This window comes from Littorina saxatilis, linkage group LG4 (genome assembly GCF_037325665.1).
Source record: "Littorina saxatilis isolate snail1 linkage group LG4, US_GU_Lsax_2.0, whole genome shotgun sequence".
In the NCBI taxonomy this organism is placed as follows: domain Eukaryota; kingdom Metazoa; phylum Mollusca; class Gastropoda; order Littorinimorpha; family Littorinidae; genus Littorina; species Littorina saxatilis.
This window is the reverse complement of record NC_090248.1, coordinates 20707185-20718807: the sequence shown is the minus strand read 5'-3', so window position 1 is coordinate 20718807 and position 11623 is coordinate 20707185. Positions and strand designations below refer to the sequence as shown.

At 44.3% G+C, this 11623-nt stretch overlaps 1 protein-coding gene across 1 annotated transcript; it reads right to left on the bottom strand.

Moving 5' to 3' along the window:
• Nucleotides 1–31: 31 nt before the first annotated feature.
• Nucleotides 32–11087, bottom strand: LOC138965529 (uncharacterized). Its single transcript, XM_070337712.1, has 4 exons — nt 10978–11087; nt 926–1694; nt 218–383; nt 32–38 (listed from the first exon to the last, which is right to left on the bottom strand). The coding sequence occupies exons 1-4, from the start codon at nt 10984–10986 to the stop codon at nt 32–34; spliced, it is 951 nt and encodes a 316-aa protein (XP_070193813.1). The 5' UTR covers nt 10987–11087.
• Nucleotides 11088–11623: the final 536 nt, after the last annotated feature.

Below are 11623 nucleotides of genomic sequence, written 5' to 3'. Positions count from 1 at the left end.
ATTTTTTCATGGAAATGGCACTCTGTGAAATTCACTCACTGTACATAGGAAGCAGTCAGGATCAGTGTTGATTTTTGGTGTGTGTCAAAGTGGAGGGATGTTCTTGCATCCCGTAAAAGCCCGGCCAGAATTGAGAATGTGAGCCAAACTGTTTTCAAGGGAAGGAATTTACCCCTAACCCCTAACACATAAAAAGAGTGACACAATGTTAACAAACCTAGGGGGTGGGGGTGGGGGCGGTGGCGGCGGAAGATTATAGAATGACGTAGGGTCACCATAGTATGTGCTAGATGTAGGGAAGGGTGGAAGATCACTCCATTCATCGTAAGTGCTGTTAGGGTACCTTTGACGAGCTGCTCCCTCTCTCAATTCCTCTCTGCCACCTGCACATAACAAAGCAGACTCGATCATTCATCAAACTGATTTTGATTTGAAAATTTCAGACTTACCATCAACAGTAAACATGACAAATATACACAGTGTAGAGTACCAGCATAGCAAATGTAATTTGTAAAGGAAAGTATAACACTTGTAGGAAACACAAAGAAATCTTCCAGCAGTCATTTCAAAATTGTGCTTAAATCGTGCATTTCTGGGTGCTGTACGCATTTTATCCATATTGCTGCTCAGTGCGACAACTTTTTCGTCATTTTCAGGTGCTAAGACAAGGAGGCATGCACCACACACAGACATGTATGCTCACACCAGAAATGCAGTGCATCTGAACACGTGATATGCTGAGAAGAAAAGAAACAACAAACCATCAGCAGCAGCAATAACTGCCACAATAACAATAGGCCATTGGCAAATTACATGCACAACGTACGTATGCAACCGACAAGCAAAAAACAGTGGGGAAAAAATAGTAAAAACGATGAAGAAGCATCACACTGTCAATACAGTACAGGGAACAAAAGGTACTTACTGTCTGAAACAGCAGAGGCAAACTTTGGTCTTCCGCCAGGAACTCTTGGTACGTAGAACCGATAAGGATCCACGGGCGCAGCTAACAATGGTCTGGGAAACTGTGGCCCAGGAGGCCATGGATAGTCCCCCCTGCAACCTGGTCGCATCAGCCCAGGCGGAAAGGTTCTTGGACGAAAGCGCCAAAACTGGGACAAGGCCTGCGTAGGACCTTCTGGTGGACGAGCCATACGACTCCACTCATCGCCAGATGACTGTCTGGAACGAGGAGTGTGGTCTGCTTTTGAAGGCGCTATTTTCGCCTCCCGAGAATCTGTCGAATCTGCCGCTGGGGAGGTCTTCTCTTCAGGGCTGCCGGAACCCTTGCCTTCGTTCTTCATGCGTACGATCAGCTCAAAGGAAACGTCAGGCTTTCCCGTGGCTTCCACAGTCTGCTTGTGAACATACTCCAACAGGTGGTGGGCAGAGCTGACCGTCTGAATGGAGTGGGAGGGGATGCGGATAGCTTCCCTGTCCTCTGTGTCTGGAGCTCGACCCGTTGTTGGGACACAACCACCAACGTCGTCTTGACGTCGGTCACAGCTGTTGTCCGGCTGGCTGGGACTCTTCTCACGATGGCTGGGGTTATCAACAGAGGGATGGGCCCGGGAAGGGGGTCTGGAAGGGGGTTGAGAAGAGGGCCTGCTCTGCTGGCGATGGTGGAACACAGAGTTGCAGTCGCCGTCCAGGTCATGTTGGTCCCCCCCAAGCCCTCTGATCAGCTCCTGGTCCTGAAAACCATAACCATAATAAGCCATCGAGTACGCCATCCACGCTTTGCACCACTGCTCGTAATACGGGTCCCAGCCATCCCCAAGTCCTGGGGGGTGTGGAGGGTACATCTGGTCGCCAGGCTGTGAGCTGTAGGGTGGATAACACCCACCCTGGTTTTGATAAGCGTCACTGTAATATCTACTCCAGTACATATCAGATGCACCCTCCTGCACAGAGTGATACGGTTTTGGTTGTTGTGTCCCTTGCACCACCTTCGTTGCAGCATGTTCCCTAGCCCTAGTGGGGAAATCGTCATAGTCACTCTGGGACAGGATTTCAGCAACACATTCGCTAGAGCTACTCATTGGACCGTTCAACCTTTCTAGTTCAGATGAAGCATTTGAGAGATGCCTATTCCTTCCCCTGTGACTGTTAGCAGCTTGTAAATGAACAGAGTTGCTCAGATACTGAGGGAGCCCTGAAGTTGAACTCTGAGAATACATTGGCTGTCTGGTTCCGTTGACAATAACACCATTGGAACTAATGTGTTCCATACAAGCTTTATCTGAACCAGCATGTGCTGAACCTGAAACAGCTGCCTTGTCGAACTTAGCAATTGGACGAAAGTAAAAATCGGGCTCTTCAGAAGTCGCATGAGAATGTGAAGTGACAGACTGAAGCTCCTGGGGAGAGCTTTGCAAACCACACAGTGAAGAACTTCTTTCTCTGGATGAAGGTTTGCAGGCACTGAGAACTCGCTTCTTGTGGCGTGCATCTAATTTTGAACTAGCATGCGAATGAAGGGCATGATCTTGGCACAACACGTCACAGTCGGTCCTATCCAGCCCATTCTGTAATGAGCCAGAACTGAGCTTTGCATGAGTCGTGCCTGCAACCTGCTTGAAGTGAAATGCATCCAGCTTTGTTGAGGAAGATGCTTGGTCTCTGTGATGTTTGTCTGTCATTAGATGAGACAGAGAGCAAACAATGTTCCTGTTTTGTCCAGTCTGTTGCTGGCCTTGGTCAAGACCAACTGAAAATGAATCGGGACGAATCTTCTGCACATCCGTTCTCTGTGTATCACTATCAGCAAGTTTGGGCCTCGAGGCACCGGGTTCAGGATGAGTTATTACATGCACATCTGTTCTCTGTTTATCAGCACTTTTGGATCTTGTTGAAGCCCCATGTTCACAGTGAGTCATATGCGTGTCTCCTTTCTGGGTATCAGCAGCTTTGGGCCTGGAAGCCCCAGGTTCAGGGTGAGTCATATGAGCGTCTGTTCTCTGGACATCAGCAGATTTGGACTTTGAAGCCCGAGGATCAGGGGGACTCATACGCATGTCTCTTCTCTGGATATCAGCAGCTCTGAACTTCAAGGGGCAATCTCTGGATCCAGGGTTTTTCATAGAGCGATAGCCCTGTGACATAGCGGGCAGTCTCCTCCTTGACTGGGATGTGTCGCTATCAGACTGGCCTTCTTGTGATGTCAAAGGATCTTCAGCAGCTCGTAACTGGGTAGTCGAAGCACTTGAAACAATAGTGGTGTCCTTCCTCTGATTGTGAGGAGGGTCCGTCTCTGATCCTTCTTTCGGGGAAAGAGGTCTGCCGTTACAAAAACCATTACTGGGTGCTGGCACTGGTAGTTCCTGTGAATGAGAATGCTGCTCCCAGGAGGCCGAGGGTGTTTCTGAACAGTCAGAGCTTGACATAGAACGAAATTGTTGCCTGCTGTGCTGTGCTCTCCTGATCATTTGGGGTACATCTCTGGGGAATTGGTCTTTCTTGTGACTGTATTTATCTTTTCTAATGGGATCTGATGATTTTTCAGTTTCACCTTTTACAAAATTTTGAGAAGAAAGGCTTTTCTTGACATCCGGCCCAGAATCAGAGCGATGTCTGCTCACTGGTTCACCTGATGAATGGCTGTCGGCAGGCACAGATACAAGGCGATGTCTACTTCTGGCAAGTCTTTCCTCTTCGTCCATCTTTTTCCCAGGTAAAGTATGTTGCTCTTTTCTCTCAGGCCCTGTCAACTGTTCTGGCCTGGGAAAGCCACCCGACCACCTTCCTCTACACTGACCTAACTGCTCCTCTGCTTTATTGCTGCTGACAGTCTTTCGGAGTGACCTGCTATCCACATTTTCTGTCATCTTCTGTGAGGTGCAAGGTATATATACAGCTTTTCCGGGTCCTGAAAGATGATGCATGTTTGACTGTGCCTTCTGCGACATGCTGGCTGAATCCAACAGGCTCCGCTCTGGAATATTTTCTTTGTTCTGCTCTGCATCTACACTGGACACCGACTCTGAATACTTTTCATGATCATTCAGCAGATCAGTCTGACCACTATAATCTGACAACTGGATGTTACAAGTGATTCCTACAGCTGTATCTGTGCTTGAATTTCTGTCATCATCATTTGCTTTCTGATCGATTTGCTCAGCTGTGTACTGTGAGGGGGGAGGACATGTTCCCCTTCCAAAGATTTCTTTTCCATGCGGTCCATTCACAGTATTCTGTGGACCAATAGCACAAACTTCAGTTTTACATCCTGTTTTGCGTGTTACTTGTTCACCCATACCGCTCTCATGAGAATCTGTATGAGGATGTTCAGTATTTGCAGTCCAATTACGCTCAAGATCGCGGTTTTCTTTATCCAGACTATTCTTGATACCAGTATGATTTTCTACAGAAGTCAGTAACTGTTGTGACTTAGAGATGTCACTGGACCTTGACTTTGAAGAATTTGTAGCTCTTGGTGATTGAAATCTTTGTGAAAGGAGTCGTGCTGAACCTGAAAATGTTAACTTCATCACAACCTTGTTTTTGCCAGTTTGTGGTGCTTCTTGAAACCTTCTGCCAGCTTGTTTTGATCCCATGGTGAAGTCAGTTTCAGACAAAACAGGCTGTTCATGAGACTCAACATTACCAGATTCAGATGACGTTGAATAGCTGCGCTTGCTAGTCTCCTGACCCCTTGAAGACTGCCTGCCAGAGTCCGTAAGATTTAAGACAGGGCCTGCACGTGTCTTGCTGCTGTCAGTGTCTTGTGAAGGCAGCAAGTTACACCCCCCATTCAGTTCTTCCACAAGATCAGACGATGGCGTAGGTGTAATGGACATCAAAGAAGAGGGCTGCTGAGCAACTAACGCCCCATGGCTTGGTGCTGGTCTGCTCCTACTTGCTTGTTTACGGCCCAAGTTGTCTGTTTTCCTGTTATCACATTCTTTTCTGTTGTCAATCTTGCTACCATCTGCTTGCTTTCTGTCCAAACCGTCAGTTTTGCTATTGTTTCCATCAATTTGTGCTTCAGAACCATCTGTGTTTCTGCGAGCTGAGCCTGACTTGACACGACTGTTACCTCTCATTCTGGTGGAAACACTCGCTTGACGTTTCTGGGCAAGATTCAGTGATTCTGCATCTGCACTTTCTTGTGGCTGGACAAAGACGTCATCTTGATCCCCTTTTGTCTTTGAGTTAATAGGAGGTGAAGGAACTCCTTCTTCTGATCTCACCAAGTCAAGCGCACATACTTCTTCTGGTACTGTTTCTTGTCCATTGCATGATGGGGAAAGATCCTTTTCCTTGTTAGAAAGCTGTACAGATTGAAGTGCTGTAGAACTCCCTGCACACACTTCTTTTGACTGCATAACATCATGCTGAGCTTGTGAATTCTCTGGCCTCGATGCAACATCATCGCAGTCTTTGTCCCAGTCTTCTTTTTTCTCCGCAGTCATTTCACAAGCTGCAGTTCCTCCTTTATCCAGCTCTAATACTGAAGATCTCTGAGATAATACAGTTGGTCCATGAAATATCTCTGCGTTTCTTTTGCTCGGGGCAACTGACTGCTGTGTTTTCACTGGCCAATCAGTTGCACTTCCCACAGATCCATGAGGTCTTGCGGTCGCAGATCTCAGGTCCTTCCCGCCTGTCCTGCCACCAGGCCTGCAGTGTTCTGTGTTCCCGTGTTTTCCAGGCAACTCATTTTCCCTTCCTGTTGTGCTAAACCTGGGTGCTATAAACGGCCTTGAGAACTTTCTCCTTTCCCTCCTACCGTCAGCCGGAAAACTACAAAACTCTTCATTTTCTTCCCTGCTGATGCCGTGAGTTCTCTCAGACTCTGATTTCTGATGTTGTCTGCCATCTCTTGATGATCTGCTTTGTGACAAGGGCTTGTGTAGACAAGGGACTGTTTCTTTCCTCTCACTTTCAGCTCTATGCCGCACCCGAGTAGAAGAGTTCGTCAGGTCTTTGCACTTGCCGCCTGTGCTGTCTTTGGTGCAAACAGAGTTTGGAAACTCTTCCTGAGGACTTCTTGACTTTCGCTTTTCCTTCTTCCCTTTGTGGGGTGTTTCTGGTTTAGTCCCAGCTGACTTCTGATTTGCTGTGTTCTTCGAAGGTGTACGCGTCATCAGTGAGGAATGGTGAGAGATGTCCTGGCTTGGTTGGGAAGGGGAAACTTTGCAAGAAGGTGCCTTGTCAGTTGTACTACCGCCTCCTGGTTCAGGCACTTCTGCTGCTTGTCCTGGCTTTTCCTGGCACGGAGGAGCAGTCACACTTTCACAGGAACCAGCAGCGTCTGGGCAAGCAGAAACGGTTCTGCTTGTGGAACACTCAGCTTTACCTGCCACTGCTGGCAGCTTTGAGCGTGATTCACTCTTGGTGGTAGCAGCTACAGGTGCTGACTGACACAAACCATCAGCACCACATTTCTCTGGTGCTCCTTGTGACTTTTCTCTTGGCGCTATCTTTTTCTCTCCGTCAGGGGAAGGAAGTGTGGAAGAGCGTGAAGACTTGTCTGAGCCTGTTGGCGACTTCTTCTTGCTGCTGATGGCTTCACTGATGGAACGACTGAAGATTCTGCCGATTCCTCTCTGAGAGCCACTCAAGGCCTTTGCCTCCATGGTGTTGCTGGTCCTCTGGATGTTGCTGCAGGAATGAGCTGATGTGAAGTTCACAGTGTTATCTCATGTCAAGCCACTGCAACAAAAGAGAAGCAATGATCATTAGCACTGATGAAGTTTTCCTCCCGAGTTCTTAAATAATCTTGAATGCTTTAAAAACCTTGTCTGTTTCTGTTAGCCAAAACCCAACTATAAAGGTGTCTGATTTACTTTGTTAGTAAACTCTCTGCAGTTATTACATGAGTGAAGTAACTTGTATACTACAATGGTCACTCCCATGAATGGACACGCTTGGGCCATTACAAATCTGTCCGTACATTGCAGGTGTGCACGTCCATGATACTGAGTAACAGTTACAAAATCAGTGAGTGACTAACTTTGCTGGTCTATGAACTTGCTCTCACAAACCCTTGGACTCAGTTGATGGTTTCATGTGATGTATTCATGACAACTCTGTCTGATGAAATAAAACGTAATTGCAAACAAAGTTGTGTTTGAGATTCTTTTTAAATATTTTGGTTGATCGAAGCATGGCCTCAAAATGGCGCTTGAAAGTGGGACATGAACAAAGCTTCTCACTTCTATGCACTGGTGTTTTTGTTAGAAACACCAAAGATCATTTGTTGGGGCACATGATTTTAGGTTAGGACACATTTTTCCAATAAAAACACAGAAAATAATATAACACTTAGTTATTTCAGATTTAGATGGAATTGAAAAAAGCCTTGTCGTAAGTTACTTTCGTTTCCATAAACGCTTCAGGGAGAATGAATTGTCTAAAGTACTAACGCGCACACTTTACAGCAACAACATTACTTAGTATGTTGGATTATAACTTAATTAATTGAGCAATAGATCTTTTAAAAATATCAATGATCGGCGATAAACGCAGACGATTTTCCGATCTTACTTGGTTTCGTTTCCTTCTGTAATGTACGCAAAGCCACCCACCCACTTGTCAATGTGTTGTGATGACGTAGATCTATGCTCGAGAACCTTCCATTTTTTGTCTTTGGAATATCTGATTGAAAACAGGTCTTTTGTATGTGGACAAGCCTGTTTAAGTTTGATTATTGACACTTTTTTTCAAAGTGCTCATGTCCCCTAGCCATTACCCAGTATTGTGGACGTGCACAGGTGATCTAAGGGCGGGGTAACCCTGTCTCTGCCAGAAACCCCAAATGCTGAAGTCAGAGGTTCAGAGCCGTATGGTTCACTGGAACAGTCAATGGTACATGTACCTTGCAGACAGTGTTGTTCTCAGGCCTCGGGTCTTTGGCCACTGACGCATAGTTTTTGTTATCTGACCCTTGGCAGTGTTGTTCCCAGACTCACAGGACAATAGGTCAGTTTGGCCTGGATTAAAAATGTGTATGGGTAGAAATGCCCTGGATACAGAAACATTGTTCTGTCAGAATACCTCATATGAGGAAACTATCAGACGGTCGATCAGCCAGGTGTCAGAACAATGCGCCAGATAAAAAAAAAGTACCGCCATTGACCGAAGACAGAGGCCTGAGAACAACACTGCCATGGCCTGTCGACCGACCGTTTGATAGTTTTGACATACAGGAGATCTTCTGACATCACAATGGTGTTGTTGCCAGCAGGACATTTGGACCTATGTATTTTCAATCTAGGTCCAACTGCTCCATTGTTTCTTTGTCTGGGGAAAAACACTGCACATATACAGCCAAATGAAGGTGAAGAAGAATACGTGAACCATATTGTTTCATCACCAAATCAGAAGTTAGTAATCCTACCACTTGAACCTTCTTCAGTTGTCACTGTTATTTTTTCTCTCTTTGACTTATTACGGTCCCAGGAGCTGGGAGTGCCCAGTCATGATTATTTTCATTGTTGACCAGAGAAGTGATCTTCTGGTTTCAATCAAGGTTTTCAGTAACCATTCAGAACAGACAGACTAAATGCTTTTACATAAAGTTAAACATAATAGAGTAATTTTATTTTCAATCCAAGGCACAATAGGCACAATGTAATGTTTGAAAATAACTGTCAAGTTTAAATGGGTTGTGGAAGAGTAGCTTTCCCTTGTTTTCCCTTGCTTTTCCATGGAAACACTAAGTTAAGCTACACCTGACATTGTAGGCTTATCACTAGCAAACGGCGACGACGATCTGTGCAAGAGAAATCATGGGAACGACTAACATCCCAGTGAGTAATACTAGTAGCTCCGAGGTGTGCTTTCGGCACTGTTTGCTCAATATAAGACTCTTTACGTTCAAAAGTAAGCACATCGGAGGTGCCAATCGGCATTGCAGATGTGATTGCATCCCTCAGTCTACAGATTGAGTGACTACATGTGGAGAAGTCACATGTAGCTTGACTCAACGTTTCCAAGGAAAAGCAACTCTACCACAACCCATACAATCCTGACAGATTTATTGCCAAAATGTGTTCATTCAGAGACATTGACTGAGTTAGGGAGTATGGTAGACTCCTTCAGTTAAACATGCAATTTTGCCTAGGCGTAAAAATTCTGAAGATAAAAAAGAATGTCTGGCAGCAACTTTATTCACTGCACTTATCAGCTGACAGATCTATTTCTATATATATAAAAGGCTCTCATTAGAAAAAAAAAGAAATATTCTAGAGCAATCCCTTCTTACCAATGACTTACCTTACCAAGAAATCCAAGTGATGTAATCCTCTGCATTTCTTCTTTTTCCTCTTTTTCTTATGTTTGTCTTGCTTTGTATCATTTCTTCAGCATCTAATATTTCACTTAAGTGAAGTATTGCAAGGCATCTAAGCTGGTTTTTGAGACTCAACTGTATCACATTTTCCATTAACTTGATTAAGATTTTGATTATGTATAATGTAATACCATGTGTCACCACGTCCAAATAATGGCTTGTTCTCGAAAACTTGTTTTACCTACAATTCTCTTTACAATTGCTTACGGGTAAGTTTGAGAATTTGCTCACACGCTGCGAGTTTGATGTTAAATCCTTTATTCAATTTCTTTTCAAAAGTGCATTCTTCTTCTGCCGATTCATGCCAATGTTTAAAGGCACAGTGAGCCTCCTGTAAACCATCACTGAGCTCCCCGAGCCTCTACATACAGTGCAAGCATACTTCCATTTGAACGCTCACCGAACGGGAACATCCTGGCTGCTTTCTGTCGAGAGCGAGACATTATTTTCGTTTACTATGCGAACGGACAATCAGGCGCCTCGTTCTAACTTTAAAAATCTAAATAGTAAATTGACAGCTTTGTTACACAAACATTCTTAAATCATAAAAAATTCTTTTATCATCAAGACAAGATCAAATCGACGTTTTGAAAGTTTGAAAAAAGAAAAGCCCGGAAACGTGTTACGCAGAACGTCTTTCTCGTAACAGACGACGGTTGTGCCAAGCGCCAGTTCCTCTGAACCGTCAACCGCTCTAGTTCGCAGCTGTTTGTGGCGTTGATTCAGAGGTACACAATAACGTGCTTTTGCAGATAAGCTTACACTTTTTACAGCGAGTCACATTGAAATCAGAAACTGATGACTAAATTGTGAAAAAAAGGAAACTGGATCACACTGGTTCACGATGGCTCAGGGGTAAGATAAACCACGCAAAAAGACATTCTTTGAAAATTGCTCGCTCTTTACGGAGGGCACCGAGGATGTTCTCAAGCGGTGAGTGTTTAAATGAAAGGGTGTTTGTACTGTGTGTAAAAGCCTGACAATATCTGTGATGGTTTACATCATCGTGCAAACCTCTAGGTTACTTTCAAACTGTCATGCACAGAAAAACGCAGACAAAAATAGTACAAATAATTAGATCTTCAGATGAAGCAACATTAGTATGCACATGTATGCTTCTCATAATTTGTCAAGCAAAAAAAAGGCATGCAAACTGTTCGTGATCCTGTTTAATTTTCCTAAATTAAAATAATGGATGAATAACAGACACAAATCAATATTATTATTCATCGCAGAATAGTTCGAATAACCTTTGTTGTTTGTTTGCATCCGATCACACGATGCTGCCAGTGCCACATGTGGGGTGCAAGGGAAACAACCAGTGGATCCCTTTCGCGAAATTCTATTTTATTGCAATGTAAATAAACCGTATTTTTTAGTTTCCCTCAAAATTAGGACGCACATGACCTGACCTACTACGCGTGAGTTAACCTATTCCAGTATCAATAATAAAAAAAAGAATACAGTGAAAAATAACAACCGAAACAAACTTTGCAAATGTTCTAATTTCCAAGAAATATCCTCACAAATAATTATAATGTCGGCCATTGGCATTGACTTAGTGCCAGACGCGGTTACGTTATTTATTATCTCTTGTTTGTGAATGTTGTTCTATTGAAACTAACAGTGCAAAAAGTTCAAACGTGCATGGTCCAATATTTAAAAACCATACTACTCACAAAATTCATCTGGTTGTCATCTGTTTCAACATTCTAACGAGCTGGACATTGAGCGACGAAAACGAAACATGGCGCCATCCGTTCGGAATGTATGTCGCTGTTGTCGTAAAAAAAAAGGGAAAGCAAAATCTCATTAAATGAACTCCCATGGCATAATTAAAGCTACACAGCTTACAAAACCTGTCTCTTTTTTCATTTACTGAAGACTGTATGAGCAAAGTACAATATTTTCCATTTTTGGTGAATTACTGTCGTTCAGTGGTCGTCTGCTCCTAGATCCTGTGGTAACGAAAGTAGAGCAAGCACGTGCGCGGTCATGGTTAGCTTGGTCAGTTGGGGCAGGGACCTATATTTAGATAGGTCTATGGTTGGGGCCATACTCTGGCGTCTAGTAGAAGAAAATGTAAGTTTTACGCCCTCACGGCAAAGCCATTAGGGGCATGATGTTACCTGGCGTCTAGTTTCAGCTCTGAACCTTTTATTGAGTTTGGCCCAACTCGAATGTCTGCATAGGCTGACGGATCTGGTCCCAGAGTAAATGTGCAGAGTCTACCACGGCCGGTGTCACGAACTGAAACTGACTTCTGCTGAACAATCCTTCTCATTGCGGTCAATGCGCATGCGCCAATCTTGGACTTAAAAAATG

Bases quoted from the DNA above. Each gene is read 5' to 3' on its own strand.
- LOC138965529 (XM_070337712.1), bottom strand. The intron at 384-925 runs GTAAGTACCTTT...TGTTATGTGCAG, and splicing joins TGCCTCTGCTGTTTCAGACA to GTGGCAGAGAGGAATTGAGA.